Genomic DNA, 19,563 nt, shown 5'->3' on the forward strand with positions numbered 1-19,563 from the left:
TTATTTTTTTTTAAATGTTTGATGCTCTGAGCACCTGGCAAAAGCCTTTGCTGTGCCCATCACCTCCCCCCCACCCCCCAGCTTTCCTGGTCTCCTGGGCACGATGTGGGCCCCTGGTCATGGCTTGGTCACTCCTGACAGTTTCTTCGGGCTCCAGATGCCCCCTCTTTGCCCTGCCTTGTTCAGGAGAGTGCATGCAGAAGGGCCGGACAAGCCAGTGGTTGCTGCTGCTGTCGCAGGGATGAGGACTGTGGCTCTTAGTCCCTCCTGGGCACTTTCTCTTTATCCCCTGCATCCCCCGCCAGCATCTCTCCTCCCCCTCCTTCCAGCTGGTCCCAAGCCTGCCTGTCCCCAGCGTGGAGGCGGGACAGAGGAGAGTGGGTGAGTGAAGAAGGCCAGTGCCCTGTGCTCCCGCGTCTTCCCCCCTCCCTGCCACCCGCCCCTGCCAGGTGAGGGCCATGATGGAGGCGGCATGGGCACAGTGCAGGGCAGGCCGCCTGCCCCACGGGGGCCTGCTCAGAGTTCAAGGGTTCCTGGCTGGGTCCCGGGCCTCTCCTCTGCCCCTGGGGAGATCATTCATGCTTCCTTTAATTCCTGCTGCAGCTGAGGCTGGAGTTTGGAGTTTGACCTGCTTGGAGGCTCTCTCAGCAGCAGGCATACAAGAGGGAGGGTCACCACTGTCCTCTGAAGCTCTCAGCTGCAAAGGGAGAGGGGTCCAGGAGTCTCCCTTCTCACAGCCTCCTTTGCCTCCCTCTGCCTCAGAAGCCACCGGCTGTCCCCAGGGCAGGTGAGCCCTGCATCTAGAATAAGGTAAGACACTGCCCTGTCCCTCCAAGGGGTACCCACTCTCCAAACTGGGAAGCCTGTCTGGGGACAAAAAGACAGCACTGGCAGAAGGACTCCAGCTGTGAACCACAGGGGTGGGGGAGTGTGTTTTGGGGGGTGGGCACTGTGGCTGGGCATGGCTCCCAGAGCTTCAGCTTAGCCAAGTTCAAGGACATTGAGCCAAACATTTTCCCTCACTGAGCCTCAGGTTCCTTTTCTGTCAAATGGGAACGTGACACCTGCAACAGCTCACAGGTGTAATGTATAAGGATCCAAGTGACAACAGAGGTGAATGTAGCTACAGAAACCACACAAAGCTAGAGGCACGTTTTGCTACCGCTGCAGCGGCTGCGAGCTGCAGCCAAATCTATGTTTTCACGGGTCCATTCCTGGCACGTGCAGAGAGTTTCACATCCTGGATCTCATCGCACTGGCATAGTCACCATAATTCACAGACAGAGCCTCAGAGCCATTAAGTAACAGCGATAGTAAGTGGCCAAGCTGAAACTCAACTCCCATGACCATGACGAACTTAGCCACAATATCAGTGGTTCTTGAATGGTGTTCTGCTGAGTAATTCTGGGGAAGCGGTTGGTAGAGGTGCCCTCCCCCAAAGGGCATCTCGGGGATGACTGAAAAACGCCACTCTTTCCTTGGGAGCTCACATTTTGCCCAAGTCTACAGCAAAGGCTCCCTAATTCCCACATTTGTTTGTCGTACCAGTGTTTATTGAGGGCCTGCTTTGGGGACACAACATGAGGAGGACAGACAAGGTCCCTGCATTTGTGGAGCCTACAGTGCAGTGGAGACAAGAGATCACAAGAGAACCCTACAAATCGAGTGCTTGTTTGGTGAAACCGTGGTGAGAAGTCACGTTCGCAATGACAGTGAATAACTTGGGGACCCAGTTTGGAGTGAGGGCAGGAGAGGGCTCCTTTGGGGATGTACAGGAGGCTGACATCTAAAGGATGATTAGGAATTTGCCAAGCAAAGAGGATAGGGAACAGCATCCTGGGCAGAGGGAACAGAAAGGCAAAGACCTTGAGGCCAGAGACAGTGGTCAAGGAACAGAAAGAAGGCCAGTGTGCGAGGAGGCTGGAGTGGAGACATTGTGCACAGGGAAATGATCTGACCTGAGGTATCTTTGGAGATGTCTCTGGCTTCTTTCTGAAGGGAGGCAAGAGACAGAAGTGATAGTGACGTGGGCTATTACAGAAGTGCTCATTACAGAAGTGATAGTGACGTGGGCTGGGGCCACAGCAGTAAAGGTGAGGAGAAATGGATGAATTTGAGTTATGTTTGGGAAGCAGAGAGGATGGAATTAGCAGTGAATAGATTCTTGGAGTTGAAAGAGAGACACAATAAATTCTTTGATCATATGTTTGTGCACCGTGGATCGTTGGTGTTTAGATGCAGTGTCTGGCACAGAGAGGTGCTCACAGACCACTTGCTGAGTGAGTGAATGAATGAATGAGCAACTTCCAGCTGATTTTCAGGTTTCTGGCGTGAGTAGTGAGTGAAGGACATGGGGGAGACCGGAAGAAGCTGGGGGCTGAGGAGCGAGATCTCTAACTCGCACGTGTTAAGTGTGAGATGTTTACTGGGCATCCATGAGAGAGGCCACGCTGGCATTTGGATGGACAGGTCTGGGCTCAGAAGCTGCTCTGGTGATGTCTGTTCTCTCTAGGAATCATGGGACAAGGTCATCCTGAAAGCAAGTGGAGGAAGGGAGTGGAGTCGATGCCACTTCAGTCCCCTGCACTCACTGGACACATGTTACCCTTCTGTGGACCATTTGGGGAAAGCTGCCCTGCCTTACCATGCCTAGAATTTCTTTCCAAATTACCAGAGCTACGGCTCTTCTTACTGGGCTGGAGATGATCCTGGCTCTGCTTCAGCTCAGAGTCCTGGAATCTGTCCTCTCCACCTTTTTCTGGAAACCTGTTCCTAATGAGCCCCATAGCATCGACTGGCTGACAAGACCAGAGGCAGCTGTTCACCTCCTTCCTTCTGCAGGTCTAGGCCCTGACAGCTCCTCTCTGCCTGACAGAATTGCTCCTCTCCCTCTGGATGGGCGGCCTCCACCACCAGCCTCCCTGTGCCCTCCTCCTCAGGTGACCACAAAGGAGGAGTAGGACAGGGTGTGATTGGCCTCCAGCCCGCCTGACAGAATTGCTCCTCTCCCTCTGGATGGGCGGCCTCCACCACCAGCCTCCCTGGGCTCAGGCAAAAGCCCAGCTTGGAGAGTGCAGTGCCCTCCTCCTCAGGTGACCACAAAGGAGGAGTAGGACAGGGTGTGATTGGCCTCCAGCCTGGGAGGTGGGGCCCAGTCCTTGTTCTCACTTGTGGAATTTTCCCTGCCAGAGGTCCATGTGCCTTGGAGCGCAGCAGGAGCTCGAGAGAAAGCTGGGGTGGAGCCCCGGTTCAGTCATTTACCAGGGGCGTGGCCTTGGGCCAGGCCTCAGCTTTGTTTTTCTCACCTGTTTAATGGGGTTAATCAGAGACCTGACCGTTTAGGGGTGCTGTGTGTTGACAATGCGATTCACACTAAGTAAGTGGCCAAGGTATGCTTGACTACAAAGTCCAGGCTTTTGTTTTTGTTTTAGTGGTTTTATAAGGACAGGGACAGACCAAGTATCCTATACCTAATTGCATTATATAATGAACTTGCTTAATGCTTTTAACAAGCCTGTGACATATGTCTGATTGTTATGCCCATTTTACAGATGGGGAAACTGAGCCTCACAGAGGGTATTTGCTCAAGATCACAGACCTAACAGGAGGTAGAGCAGGGATCTGAGCTGGGGCAGTGCTGTTCTAAAATCTTTACAATCACAACACATCTATTTCCTGGAAAGCCTTTTGCCCATAATTAAAATTTGTAATTTGATGGTCATTGTCACCTTTGGTCTGTGCAGGGAATTTCCTCTCTTCTCTGTTTCTTTCTCTCTTTTCCTCTCTCCCTGCCACCCCAACTCTTGCCACCCCTTCTAGTGTGTTTGATATTCCTTGGCAAATACACCTGCATCCTAGCAAAATACTTAGTAATACTATTTTGTGTCTTTGAGAATTTCTAATGCACATGGATGGTTTTATGCTGTAAATCTTGTTCTGTTTCTCTCCTTTTTCTTTCACTATGAGATGTTTCAGGTGCACAAAAGTTATAAAAACTAATGTCACCTTTGCTGGTGGGTGCACACACGGGAGTCAGCTTAAGAAACAAAATGCAGTCATACAATCGAAGCCCCCCACCCACCAGTGTCCTGTGTCCCATGTCCCATGAAGCTGTTTCCCAATCCTTTCCTTGCACCAGGGCATGGAAAATTTTCACATCTACCACTGCAAATTACATAAATGGACAAAAGGAAAGGGCCAGGGTGTCCTGTGTCCCATGTCCCATGAAGCTGTTTCCCAATCCTTTCCTTGCACCAGAGCATGGAAAATTTTCACATCTACCACTGCAAATTACATAAATGGACAAAAGGAAAGGGCCAGAGCAGTCTCCGCTTGACTGAGCTTCCTTTTGTGCTTTGACCAACAGGCGACTAAAGGCAGGGCATTCTACTGGCCAACAAAGGCTTTGTCACACCACAGGCAGCCGTCAACCCTGCTCTCACACAGGGAGGGCTCCTCACAAGAGGTGAGCAGGAGCCCACCCCAGTGGGCCCTCCTGAGGCCGGCAGGGGGAGAGTCAGGGTGTAAGGAGCAGAGGGTGCTTGGTGTCATTTCACTCAGTGGTCCTGGGCACATGCTGTGCTGCAAGGGGCTGGGATGGAAACCCATGAGCACGGGACCAGGTCTGCCTTTCCCATTGCTTTGTCCTCCATGCCAAGCACAGAGCTTGGCACACAGCTGGTGCCTAATAAATGTTTGTTCCACTGAGTCCCCAGGGCTTAGCACAGAGCCTGGTGCACAGTTGGTGACTAATAAATGTTTGTTCCATGGAGCCCCCAGGGCCTAGTCCACAGATTGGTACACAGATGGTGACTAGTAAGTGTTCCACCAAGTCCCCAGAGCCTAGCACAGAGCCTGGTGCACAGTTGGTGCCTAATAAATGCTTGCAGAAAAGAAACAGAAACAGAGGGGGAGAAGGAGAGAACTAAGGAGAGAAGGGCAGGAGGAAGGGAGGAAAGGAGGACAGACCGGCCAGTGCCAGGTAACACAACAAGCTTCGGTTCAGAACCTGGGTTCAAATCCCACCTCTGGCATTTACTGTGACCTCACAACAAGTGGCACAGGCAGGGCCTGAACCCAGCTCACTCTCACCTCTTCATGCCTCTGTTTCCCATCTGCGAAATGGAGGTGTTATAGCGTTGGCCTCATGGGGCTGACAAGGATGAAATGAAAGGACACGTGAGCTCCATGCCTGGCATGCAGGTGGAAATTGTAACGTTTCACCTTCAGTGTGTCTCTGTGGAAGCAGCAGCACATTGTGGCCCCGCCTGGGAGCCTGTGGCAGAGGCAGCAGCCCTTGGGTTCGGCAGCGTCTCTGGCTGATGCTCTTATTCCCACTGTGAGGATGGAGCCAAGTCCCTCCAGGACCCTGGCAGGGGCCCACCTCCCTGGGGCTCAGGAAGAGCTTGGAATTGGTGCCAGCCTGCCCTGGCTGCTCGGATCGAAAGCGGTGATGAATAACTTGTTTATCTGCTGCTGCGAGTGGCTCCCACCAGGCTTGGTGCCTGGCAGGCAGAGGTCTGGAAGGGGGAGGGGCTGGGGACGGGGCAGGGGACAGGGCAGGGCAGGCTCTTCAGTCAGCCGCTGCCCCTCCACCCTCCATCCTCCCCTTCATCACTTCCAGACCTGCAGAGTTCTAGAACAATCTGTCCCACTCCCCAATCCAGCATCAATCCCGACCTACGCTTCTGTGCTTCCTGTATTTATATATATTCTACCTCCTGAACTTCTAATCCTCATCTTCCCCAAAGTGCCCTGTTTCAGAAGCAGCAGGTTGTAGTGTGTGAACAGAGGCTCTGAAATCAGGCAGACTGGCTTCGAGTCCCGGCTTAGCTACTCATCAGCTGTGTGACTTTGGACATGATGCTGAACCTCTCTGAGCCAGAACTTCCTCACCCGTAACATGCAATAAGAACATCACCTACTTATGGGGTCTTCACCCTTGAGACAGCCCATAAGGGCCCTCTAGCCCCCTCCTCCCACGTCTGCAGAGCCTGTCTTTCCTGGCTGCAACCTCCTTTGTGAGCCTCCGCTCTCACCTCAGGAGTCTCCAACTCCAGTCTTCCCCTCTCACTTTCTCGCACAGAGATCTTGAGTGAGATTGGTATTATCATGCCATTTTACAGATGACAAATACCTAGACCTGAGTGAGGCTCAAAGAGGTGAGGAGTGATCCAAGCTGGAATTTTGGCTTTTGCTACGTACTCCTGCATTATAGTAGATGATAGAGATAGGATTGCCCAATACTGGTGGGTCTGTCTTTTCTTCCTTCTTTCTTCCCTTCCTTCTGTCTTTCCTCTCCATAAATGCTATGGATCAATGGGTGCCTGGGTCTTCTCTTCCTTAGAGATGGCCACCATGTCCCAGGTCTCAGAAGCTGTGGATATCCTCACAACAGGAACATGAGCAAGGCCCTGCCCTAGGGAGAGAAGCTCAAAGCCACACTTGGCATGAGAAGGAGACTTAGAGATCACTAAGTGCCCAAAGCCATTGCCCCAGACGTCTTCTCTAAGTGAGATCCAGCTTCTTCTTCATGCCTCTAAGACAGTGGTTCTCAAGGGAGGCAGATTTTGCACCTAGGGGAGCATTTGTGGCTGTCACAGCTTGGGGGACAGTGCTACTGACATCTAGTGAGTAGTTACCAGGACTGCTGCTAAATATCCTGCAATGCACAGGACAGCCCATCTATATTAGTCTGTTTCTGTTGCTTATAACAGAATACCTGAAACTGGGTAGTATATAAAGAAGATAAAATTTATTTCTTAAGTTTGAAGGCTGGAAGTACACAGTCCAGGGGGCGCATCTGGTGAGGGCCTTCTTTTCGGTGGCAATCACCACAGTGATGCAGGGTGTCACGTGGCAAGAATGGGCTGAGCAAGAGAGCTAACCTGTTCACTCGCCCTCCTTATAAAGCCATCAGCACCACACCCGTTCCTCTGTGAATAGATCAGTCCTTTCACCAGGGCACAGTCCTCACAATCTAATCACCTCCCAAAGTCCCTGCCTTTCAATTACAGTAACAGGATTTCCTACCATCTTAACACTGTTGCAGTGGGGATTAAGTTTCCAATACATGAACTTTTGGGGGATACATTTAACTCATGGTATCCCACAATAAAGAATTATCCAGTCCATAATGTCAATAGCGTTGAGGATGAGAAACCCTTCTCTAAGGACGAGGAACATCCTTCCCAGGCAGCTAGGCCTTTCTGTCTTTGGGCAGCTCTGATCAGAAGCAGGAAACTGTTCCCCAACTCTTCCTCTCCCTCACGTACCCTGTCAATCACCAAGTCCTGTTGATTCGTACTCCAAATTACTTCTCTAATTCACTCCCTCTGACCCCTCCCCATGTATCATCCCAAGCCTCAGTCATTACCTTCAGAATAACCTTCCTCCCACCTTCTCGCCTCTAGTCCAGCCCCCCCATCTGATCATACCACTTTCTTATTAAAAATTCTTCAACGGCATCCTTAACCTAGAGCAGAGGTGTGCAATGGAGATGTTGCTGCCTTTCAGGAGATGTCCTGAAATTTATAAGCCCATTTTTGGTTGTCACGATGATTTGGATGTACTTTCTGGCATTCAGTGGGTGGAGGCCAGAGATACTAGACATCCTGAAATGCACAGAACTGCCCTGTATGATGAAGATTCCTACCAGACATTCATGCGGGCAAAAAACATGTTATAGTTATGTGAGTCTAGAACTCACCTCCAGTGTACATACAACACAAAGTGTTAGAGGTTTGGGTTTTTTTAAACTTAAAAAATGTACCTGCTTTTCATGTTCATAACATTGTCTCAAATGTTTTTCAGAGGACTCTCTCTCAAATTAAAAATGTGGTGTATCATGACACTTGCTTCGGCTTCTTCATAGCATTTAATATCATGAAACATTTTTGCAAATTTAAACATTTATAATTGTTTCTATTCTGGGGTTCCCCTGTAGATTAACTCTTTAATTATTCTGTGCTTCTGGAATGGAATGGCTTCTGATTTTCTTTTTTCTTTTAAATCCAAAACTTACTCTGTATGATAGGCAAAAGCATCAGATTACCCTTTGAATCTTCTAGTGGAGTTGGATGAAAGTGTTTACATCTTGAGGCATTCATTGTTTTATCATGAATTTATACCTTTTATACTACAGTTAGAATACTGTATTTATTTATTTTTAATGATGTGTGTAGTACATTGCATTAATTATGAATTTTATTTCAGTATTCAGTAAAAGGGGTGTTGCAAAATTTTTTTTATAAAAACCGGGGATGATGTCCAACAGGTTGAGAACCTTATAAAATTTTTTGAATGGCATCAAGGGGCTGGTAGAATCTGTCTCCTTCATATCTGACTATCCTCCCCTCCTGTGTCCCTTCCCACAACCTTACTTAATGCTCAGGCAAGAATCTGGTGGTCCCTTAAACATGCCGTGCTGATCTGCATCTCTGTCTGCTTTTGCCTGAAATGCTCCCCACTCATTCTCCAAAACCCAGATTATGTGCTACCTTCTGGATTCCTCCACATGAAATCAGGTGATCCTTCCCTCACTACACCTGTAGAAAATAGTAGTAATATTAGTAGTGGTAGTAATAGTGTCTACAACATTCATGAACTCATATTGCCCCTTTTTGCAGAGATTAAGGAACTTTTCCAAGTTCTTAGGTTTGTAAATGGTGGCGTCAGGTGTATGGCTTTTGAGCTTGAATTCTTAACATGTCTGTCTCTGTGTACCTCCAAGATATGGAACATCACATTGTGATTATTATCTATGTGTAGATTTGTCCCATTTCTGGGCTGTGCATCCAGTGGGGGAAGTGGAGACTGAATATTTCTATTCATGAACACCCTGAGGCTGACACAGAGTGGAGGTGCACATTTTTAACACAGGAATAAATTGATGCTCTAATCACTTATAGTCAAAAATCACCCTTGGGGATTTTATTAGTTTCTGATTGCTGCTGTAACAAATTGCCACAAACTTAGTGACTAAAACAACACAAGTTTATAATCTTACGGTTCAAGTGGTCAGAAGTGCTAAAGGGATCTACTGGGCTAAAATCAACATGCACCAGGACTAATTTCCTTCTGGATGCTGTAGAGGATAACTTGCTAATTTGCCTTTATCAGCTTCTAGAAGCCACCTGCATTCCTTGGCTCATGGCCCCGTTACCCCATCTTCAAAGCTGGCAATGTTGAGTCAAATCCTTCTCGTGCTGCTGTCTGGTTCTCTCTTCTGATTCCATCTTTTCTTGTGATTACATTAGGCCCATCCAAACAATCCAGTTATCCCCTTACTACTAAGGTCAGCTGACTAGCAACCTTAATTCTCAATGCCCTTTTCCATGTGACAACGTATTTGCAGGTCCTGCTGATTAGCTATAAACATCCTTGAGGGGCCATTATTTTGCTTAATACAGGAATCCCCTCAATTGCCCATGGAAGTGCAGTATACTGACAAACAGTTTAGGAAAGTGATTCAAAGCATGGATTCTAGAGCAAGGTTGTTTGGGTTCAAATCCCATCTCCATCAATTGAACTGTATTACCTTGGGAGAGTTACTTACTTCTCTGTGCCTCAACTTAGCCATTTGTAAAATGGGAATAACAACAATAGTCCCCACTTTGCAGGTTAGGAAGCACTTAGAATAGTGCCTGGCATATAGTAGGTGCAATATAGATGCTTATTTAATACTGCAGTTTGTGGGGCATATTCAGCATTGGAGTAAGATTGTAGTGTCTGGCTGAGCCTCAGACAAAGTTTTTGGCTTGAACCTCACCCAGCTATAATGTCCTTTGGAAGCAGGGACTGAGGTGTCTCAGTTTCCTCTCACTCCCAGACATGTGCTTTCTAAGTGGAAGAGGATGCTGAAACCATCTGTACTATTTAAATTATTTTTCTTTATATTTTGCCAAGTAAGTGGTGGAATTGGTATAAATCAACTGTGGATTTGACGTGTCTTCATTGTAAATATTTGTCGAAGGAAAGAGTGAGTGGATGGATAGATGACTGGGCGGATGGGTCTGTCTTCCTGAAGATCTTTCTCCACCACACATCCCTCCACATGGGTCCTCTTTCTTGGATGCCCCAGGGCAGCTACAGAAAGGGCGAGAAGAGTGACTCCCGGATCTGGCACCTGACAAGCGTTTGCTCTTCCGCAGCAGCGAGGGCGTTCATTCAGTACCATGGAGAGCGGCACCACCAGCCCTCCGTCCCCACAGTCGGACCTCCTGGAGGCGTTTCCCCAGAAGAGCCTGGAGCCAGGTGACATTGCAGTGCTGGTCCTGTACTTCCTCTTTGTCCTGGCTGTTGGACTGTGGGTAAGTCACTGGGGGCTGGGGGATGGGGAGAGAAGGAAATGTCTGGCTTGAGGCTGGGAGCTAACTCCATCATTCTGGAGATAAGACACAGGCTGAGAGGAGGAAACTAGCTCAAGGTCGTAATCGGAACTTTAAAACTTTAAAAATGCATTGGGTATCGACTATGTGTTAGGCCCCTTGTAAGCATTCTCACTTATGTTATCTCGTGTAATTTCCACAGGCCCCTATGAAGAAGACAATATTACTATTGCTATAGCCTTTTCACAGACAAGGAAACTGAGGCTCAAAGAATTGAAGTTTCTTACCCTGTTAGTAAGTTAGGAGGCTGGGGTTAGAATCCATAACTCCTTTACTTTGAAGCCAATGCTCTTTTCTTTCTTTCTTCTTTAATTTAAAGAAAAAATGTTAAAGGCAACACATGGTTCAAAACTAAAAATAACTTAGGACATACTGTGAAAAGTCTCACTACTTCCCTTTCCTCCACAGGTAACCACTATTATTAGCTTGTTAATACATTAGTGTATGCTTCCAGTTTCTTTATGCAAATCCAAGCAAATATTAATATGTATATTTCTGTCTTTCTTTTTTTTTGGTGGCTGGCCGGTATGGAGATCTGAACCCTTGACCTTGGTGTTGTCAACACCGTGTTGTAACCAGCTGAGCTGACCGGCCAGCCTCATCTATCTTTCTTAAACAGAAGGTAGTTTATTATACATACTGTTTTTTACCTTGCTGTTTTTCACTTAGTTTCTCTTAGATATATTTTCATATCAGTACATGAAAGCACCCTTTTTTTTCTTAAAAGTTGGACGATATTCCATTAGATAATCATACTGTAATTTATCTAACCAGTCTCCTGCTGAGGCCATTTGGATTGTTTCCCATCTCTTACTGTTACAGATTATGCTGTAATAGACAAGCCTTGTATACTCATTATTTTGGAGTGTAGCCTAATTGTCAGGTTAAAGAGTTTACACACTTGTAATTATGCTAGTTTGTGTCCATCGCTCGGCTTAGCTGCAGTGCCGATCTGCACACACATCAGCAATGTGTGAGAAAGTCTGTTTTATCATATCCTTGCCCACAGTACATTGTCAAACTTTTTCATTTCTGTCAGACTGACAGGGGAAAATGATATCTCAATGTATTATTAATACCTTGTAATGAATGAGACTGGGCACACATATATGTTTAAGGACCACTTACATTTTGTATTAGTCTATTTCTGTTGCTTATAACAAAATAATTGGAACTGGATAATTTATAAGAAAATGAAATTTATTGCTTACAGTTTCTGAGGCTGGGAAGTCCAAAGTCCATCTGGTGGTGGTGACAGTGACCCACGGGTCTCACATTGCAAGATGGTGGAAGCAGAGAGAGAAGAGAGAGTAGCCTCCTCATTCACTCTCCTTTCAAAGACCTCAGCACCACACCCCTGGCCACCATTATTAATCCATTCACTACCGCACAGTCCTACAATCCAATCATTTCTTCAAGGCTCCACCTTAACAGGATTTCCACCCTCTTAACAGTCACAGTGGGGGCTAGGTTTCTAATACATAAAACTTGGGGGACACAATTCAAGCTTCAGTGAGTTTGGGGGGACATAATTCAATCCACTACATATTTCCTTTTTGTGTGTGTGTGTGGCTGGCTGGTACGAGGATCTGAACCCTTGATCTTGGCATTATAACACCACGCTCTAACCAACTGAGCTAACTGGCCAGTCCCTATGTTTCTTTTATGTGAACTATAGTTTAGTAGCTTTTGCCCATTTTTGTTAGATTCTTGCTCTTTTTCTTATCAATTTCTAAGAGCTCTTTATATATTAAAGATATTGGTAACTTTAAGATAAGGATGGTGCTGTCTGATTTTCAGGTCACCTGGTATAAGAGACTTGAAACTGAGGTGTGCCCACTTAGGGATGACTATTTGTAGATCATTTGTCCCTCCTTTGGGCCAAGAAGGGAAGAAAAGTGCTACGTATCTCAAAGACTAAGGATCTGACCTTCGTCTGCTTCCCTACCTTCATAGGACATGCAGAGAGCTACATATTTCCTTTTTTTGTGTGTGTGTGGCTGGCTGGTACGAGGATCTGAACCCTTGATCTTGGCATTATAACACCATGCTCTAACCAACTGAGCTAACTGGCCAGTCCCTATGTTTCTTTTATGTGAACTATAGTTTAGTAGCTTTTGCCCATTTTTGTTAGGTTCTTGCTCTTTTTCTTATCAATTTCTAAGAGCTCTTTATATATTAAAGATATTGGTAACTTTGAGATAAGGACGGTGCTGTCTGATTTTCAGGTCACCTGGTATAAGAGACTTGAAACTGAGGTGTGCCCACTTAGGGCTGACTATTTGTAGATCATTTGTCCCTCCTTTGGGCCAAGAAGGGAAGAAAAGTGCTACATATCTCAAAGACTAAGGATCTGACCTTCGTCTGCTTCCCTACCTTCATAGGACATGCAGAGATGGATGAGATGTTAAGAGTAAGGGCTTTTGAGTCAGACAGACTTGGGATCGGGGTTAGAGGTAGGGTTTGAGTTCAAGTGAGGGTCAGAGGTCCTGGGAATCTGTATTTTCCCAAGAGAACCAGGTAACTCTGATTTATCACTGGTTTAGGGAGCCCTGGACTTAGGTGATTCTCATCATACCCCTTTCAGCACAAGGAGTTCTTTATTAGAAAATACTTCCCATGCCAGGGTTCAGCAGGAAGGAGTCACAGAGGCTGTTTTCTATGGCAAGATCATTTGCAGGGCTGAAAAGGTACCATTTCATGCCGTCTCCTATCCAGAGTAGAAATCCCATCACCAACATCTGCACCCAGAGGCTCAAAGAAGTTACACAACTTATCTGAAGTTACAAAAGCTACTTTGTTGCCAAAATTTCTCTACTAAAACACTTTCAATGACAGGAAGCTCACCCCTCCTAAAGATGGTTTTGTAGCCCAGCTAAGAGGATGGGCTCCAAAATCAGGCTGACCTGGGATTGAATTTCCAGCCCTGCCACTGTCTAGAAATGTGACACTAGATAAGTGACTTTACTTCTGAGTTTCTATGGTCTGAGTGTGTCCGACAAGATTCATATGTTGAAACTTAATTGCCGACATGATAGTATTAAGAGGTAGTATCTTTAGGAGGTGATTAAGTCATGAGGGCTCTGTCCTCGTAAATGTCCTCTTATAGAAGAGTAAGGAAACTAGCCAGACCTCTTTCACCCTTCTACTCTTCTGCCATGTGTCACACAGAGGAGGTAACATCTATGAGGATTAGGCCATCACCAGACACCAAACCTGCCAGCACCTTGACCTTAGACTTCCCAGCCTGCAGAACTGTGAGAGACAAATTTCTGTTGTATATAAATTACTCACTCTCAGGTAAAATAATCCCCCCTTATCTGCAGGGGGATATGTTCCAAGACCCCTCTGTGGATGCCTAAAACTGCAGATAATACCAAACTCTAAATGAGAATATTTTTAAAAGTTCATGGAAAGATTTGTATTATATTTCAATTCCATTTTCCACAAACTTTTTGAAGTACCCTTGTATATACTATGTTTTTTCCTATACATACATACCTATGATAAAGTTTCATTTATAAATAGTCACAGTGAGAGATTAACAACAATAACTAATAATAAAACAGAAAAATTATAACAATACTCCGGATGGCACACTATTTAAAATTGATGAATTGTTTATTTCCAGAATTTTCCATTTAATCTTTGTGGGCTGTGGGTAACTGAAACTGCAGAAAACAGAACCACAGATAAGGGGTGGGCTACTGTACTCTGTTATGGCAGCACAAACAGACTAAGACAGGAGCCTCAGTCTCTTCATCTGTCAGGTTGGCATAATGATACCAACCTCATGAGAGTCGGTAAAGATTAAAATGAGATTGTGCTTATAAAATGCTTATCATGGTGTCCGGCACATAGTAAACAATAAATGGTATCCATTATGAACTATCATAGACAAGCCATGAGTCTAAAACTCAAATGTGTGGGAAGACCAAGTAAATTGTCATACAAGTGGGAGGCAGAGAGTGGTAGGGGCTTTCTTGACCCGGAGAGATTACGTCTCCTCAATGACATTCAAATTAAAGTTTTCTTAAAACCCATGGGTAGAACAAAATATACTTGATATCCAAATCTGGCCCCCTCGGCTCCCCCAATTCACAATGGCCAGGGCCTAGGCCATTTTGGGATACCTCTGATCACTAACATTTTCCCTCACCCAACCCACTTCTTTCTTTCAGTCCACAGTGAAAACCAAAAGAGACACAGTGAAAGGCTACTTCTTGGCTGGCGGGGACATGATGTGGTGGCCAGTAAGTGGTCTTTGGTTCAATTCAAGTCACTTTTCTAGGAATCTTCAAGTGCTCAAATTCTGTCCAGCCTTTGCTCTCTCAGGACTCTTTGGTTCCATGTTGTCTGGAAGTCACAGTCTAAACTAGAGAAGACTCAGCTCCAACTCAAATTTGTTTAAACAAAAAGAGAATTTATCAACTCACCTAAGGGAAAAATCTAAGGTTGGGCTGGTTTCAGGTATGGCTGAGTGCAGAGGCTCAAATGATATCATTAGGACCTGGTTTCTACATCTATTTGTCTCTCTCTTTCATCTATCACCTCTCTCTCTCTCTCTCTCTCTCTCTCTCTCCTCCTCAATGACATTCAAATTAAAGTTTTCTTAAAACCCATGGGTAGAACAAAATATACTTGATATCCAAATCTGGCCCCCTTGGCTCCCCCAATTCACAATGGCCAGGGCCTAGGCCATTTTGGGATACCTCTGATCACTAACATTTTCCCTCACCCAACCCACTTCTTTCTTTCAGTCCACAGTGAAAACCAAAAGAGACACAGTGAAAGGCTACTTCTTGGCTGGCGGGGACATGATGTGGTGGCCAGTAAGTGGTCTTTGGTTCAATTCAAGTCACTTTTCTAGGAATCTTCAAGTGCTCAAATTCTGTCCAGCCTTTGCTCTCTGAGGACTCTTTGGTTCCATGTTGTCTGGAAGTCACAGTCTAAACTAGAGAAGACTCAGCTCCAACTCAAATTTGTTTAAACAAAAAGAGAATTTATCAACTCACCTAAGGGAAAAATCTAAGGTTGGGCTGGTTTCAGGTATGGCTGAGTGCAGAGGCTCAAATGATATCATTAGGACCTGGTTTCTCCATCTATTTGTCTCTCTCTTTCATCTATCACCTCTCTCTCTCTCTCTCTCTCTCTCTCTCTCAGCTTCTAATCTTCTGGACAGGTGCTATTCCCAAACAGGCTCAACTTAATGGCAACTAGATGGCAGACACTGCTCTGGACCTTTAATCCTCTCAAGTTCTAGCCCACTATGGGAAGAACACTGCCTCCATGGCTGTATTTCTGGAACACATCTCATGTCAGATTCCATCTCATGCCTCTACCTGTGCCAATTACTGTGGCCAGGATAGTTTGATGTGCTGATTGGCTCAAGCCTGGCTCATAGGCTCAACACCTGAGCTGGAGCCTCCCCTGAGGCAAATGTGATGAGAAATGAGAGGGACTGGAGTCTGAAGGAAAACCAGAAGCCATTACTAGGATAAGATGGAAGGGATGTTGAGAACACAGAATACAGATACAACAAGCCAATTGGTATATCTTTTCAAATGGATCTAAGGGTATTGCAAAACATACACACACACACACATGCAGGCCTCTACTTCATGGGCCATGGGTAAGGGATCAGGGATAATAGTTTTCTTAGGAGCTCTTTTTGAACCAGTAAGAGGGAAGACAGCTCCCATTTGCAGCAAGTCCAAAAGATGAAGGGATTAAGGTGCAGAGAGATAATAAGCATCTGAGCCTCTGGTCAGTGAAATGTTTGAAGACAATGACCTCACTATTATCAAAAGGCACCAACAACATGCTTTGGGCTGTATATTCAACCAACTCATTCAAAAAAAAACCTTCCCTGAAGAATACGTCAGGCACCATGCCAAACACGGCGTACACCAATGAGCTCATCTTCAGCTTCAGGGACCTTATAGTCCAGTGCCGTGTTCCCCAAAGTGTGAGTAACAGGCCCCAAAAGGATTTTCAGTTGTACACAGACACAGCCTTAAAAAAATGTAAAATGACAGAGTGGGAACAGTATTCCCTTTCCTATTCTCTGTCACTCCTCCTGACCACATAAAAGAAAAAGTCTCACATTGCAAATAATATTCCTTTATCAACCTTATCACTGACTAATCTCTGTGTTTAGCAGTCCAGAGAACCTAACTAAACTTTAATAACTTTTAAATTTTTTCATTTTATTTTTATGGTTCCCTGCTCTTTTGTGTACAGTAAGTGATACTGGTTTTCCATTTAAGGTTGTGATTATACGTATGTATATGTATACATACACACACATATACAAACACATGCAAATATTAAATATGTGCATAAAATCACAACCTTAAATGGAAACATATATACATAGACATGTCTGTGTACAGTAAGTGATACTGGTTTTCCATTTAAGGTTGTGATTATACGTATGTATATGTATACATACACACACATATACAAACACACCCAAATATTAAATATGTGCATAAAATCACAACCTTAAATGGAAACATATATACATAGACATGTATACAAGCGTACTTCAAAATGTTTTTTGAAAGATTCGTATTTTCTTTTAATTCTATTTTTCCACAAACTTTTTGAAGTACTCTCATGTTTATATGTATAAGAATATATGTGAATAAATATATTTAATATATCTATTTTAAAAGAAGTCAACTTAAGGTAAAATATTAATAGCAGTGCAGGCGGTACACAGATATAGAGAAAGCCATGAAAGAAGTACTCTATGATCATTTTAAGAAATGCTGGTCTAGCGAATCTATTCTGATGAGTGAGGTGGATTTCCTAACATTCAGTAGGAATGCAACAGCCTACCCAGGTGTGTCTGCTTCCTTGTGTCACTTCTGGGACCATTTCTTTGCTGATATTCCTTGGATCACCTCCCCCAGGCCAGGAAGGAAAGGGAAGTTGGGGGCCTCCTTTGCTTTCCTCCTTACCCAAGGAGGGGTATCCAAGATGAAGGAGATGTGGTTAAGAGTATGGGCTTTGGAATGAGTGCATCAGTTAGCTATTGCTGCCTAAAAAAACACCCCCAAATTTAGTGGCTTATAACAGCTTCGGTCTATTATTTCTAATGATTTCATGGATTGGTTGGGCAGTGTCTCTGCTGTTCTTCTCTAGACTCACTCACACAGCTAGGTTTAGTTGGTGGCTGGGCTGGGCTGGGAACCCAAGATGGCCTCACCCACATTTTGGGGGCTTTGGCAGGGATGGCTGGAATGTGGGAACTTTACTCTCTCCCTATGCTCTCTCATCATCCAGCAGCCTTTACGGGGCAAAAATGAAAGTTGCCAGGCTGTGAAAGCCTTGGCCTTGAAGTTGTATGGTGTTACTTTCACCACCTTCCATTGGTCAAAGTGTGGCATAGACCAGGCCAGTTTCTTTATGGGCAGAGTGCAGCAGTCACAGGTCAAAGGAGCGTGCAGGGTGGTGTCATTGGGAGCAGCAGAATAAAGATCTTTGAAAGTCTTCCATAGAAGAGATAAGAACTGGCAAAAATTATCAAAATCAACTTTTTCAGAACTCTGCAAATTAACCAAATGTTGCAACAATCCAGGAACACTTATTAATTCAAGAAAACCAGCTGGATCTCAGAAAGAGCAGTGAGCTTGGGGTGTACCTGGCCCTCTTTTCACCTTGTCCTCCTCAGCTGTGCAATAATCTTGAAAACCACCAGCCTAGAAGCAACTGGAGAGGTCAGAGTGGGGCTGGAGAATCACCATTATTTTACCATCTTGCAGTTCCCTAGAAAACCCACTTGAAGCACTTGTCTTTACTTGACCTGACTCAGAACTTACCCAGCTTGAATAAACTTTTCTCCAGAGGCATTTGTGAAAAACAATCAATGACAATTGTTTAACATCACAGTTGCCTGAAGTGGTGGTGACAGATGGGGCAAATAATAGGCTCACCAAAATAAAAAATAATAATAATAAATTAATTAAACAAATAAAGAAGGCCATGTGCATGTCCAGGGCTGTGCACATGCTCTCAGGAAAAAGGCTCTAAGCTCTCACCTCTAGCTGACCTTGAGGCTCTACACAAGCAGTAAATGAAAACTAGGGTAGAATTGTAAGCTGCCAGGCTGAGTGTTGAAAGGATGCTCCAACATGTGCACAGAACTCCTTGGGAAAGACTGAGAGAGTTATTAATTTCAGGCATTTAAGATAATCTCTATCTGGTTATTAGGCATCCAGTAAACCGGATAGATTTCAGTGACCACACATGACTTTATATAATTGGTTCAAGAAAGTCACTGAACAAATAGTAGCGACAGAAACAGCAGCAGCAACAGCAAACCACGAGAAGTGGGAAACAATCAGATTTCTAGAGTTGTCACATGATATTTAATTGTCTACTTTTAACAAAAAATTATGAGACATGCAAGGAAACAAGAACATATAGACCATACAAAGGGGGGAAGCAATCAATGAAAGTGTCCCTGCGGAAGCCCAGATGCTGAGCTTATGAGACAAAGACCTTAAATCAACTCTTTCTAATATGTTCAGAGAACTCAAAGAAACCATGTCTAGACAACTAAAGAAAATCATAAGAATGATGTCTTGCCAAATAGAATATATCAATAAAGTGATACAAATTATTAAAAAGGACAAAGTTGAAATTCTGGAGTTGGAAACTACAGTAAATGAAATGAAATATTCACTACATTTGAGCAGGTGAAATAACGAATGAACAGCAGAAAGACTTTTAGGAGGTTCACAAATATACGGAAATTAACAGTGTACTCCTAAATAACCAGCAGGTCAAAAAATAAATTACAAGAGAAATTAGGAAATACTTTGAGATGACAGAAACAAAAATGAAACATATTAAAACTTATGGGTGCAGCTAAAACAATGCTTAGAGAGAAATTTATACTGAGTGCCTATCCTTAAAAAGAAGAAAGACGTCAAACCGATTACCTGTGTATCACCTTGAAACTAGAAAAAGAAGACCAAACTGAACCCAAAGCAAGCTGAAGGGAGAAAATAATAATGATTAAAGTGGAATTAAACAAAACAGAGAATAGAAAAACAAGAGAAAATCAACAGCCAAAAGTTGGTTATTTGCTTTTTGTGTGTGTGTGTGTCCCTCAGTGTCGCGCCCGTACCGGACCGGGACCGGCAACGGGATCGCAACCCTC

General features: G+C 44.8%; 1 protein-coding gene across 5 annotated transcripts in view; it reads left to right on the forward strand.

Annotated features, from left to right (window-relative positions):
* The first annotated feature begins 242 nt into the window (after positions 1-242).
* SLC5A11 (solute carrier family 5 (sodium/inositol cotransporter), member 11) overlaps positions 243-19,563 on the forward strand; it is a 76,304-nt gene continuing 56,983 nt past the window's right edge. For 2 of the 5 annotated variants that reach the window (XM_008568459.1, XM_008568462.1), the window contains exons 1-2: positions 10,176-10,310; positions 14,570-14,641. In XM_008568459.1, coding sequence (XP_008566681.1) covers positions 10,176-10,310; positions 14,570-14,641 — 207 coding nt within the window. Of the gene's footprint in view, positions 382-603; positions 811-10,161; positions 10,311-14,569; positions 14,642-15,205; positions 15,221-19,563 lie in introns of those variants that run through there. The other 3 variants (XM_008568460.1, XM_008568458.1, XM_008568461.1) reach the window with 3 other exon arrangements.

Source organism: Galeopterus variegatus, unplaced genomic scaffold (genome assembly GCF_000696425.1).
Source record: "Galeopterus variegatus unplaced genomic scaffold, G_variegatus-3.0.2 Scaffold411, whole genome shotgun sequence".
Lineage (NCBI taxonomy): Eukaryota > Metazoa > Chordata > Mammalia > Dermoptera > Cynocephalidae > Galeopterus > Galeopterus variegatus.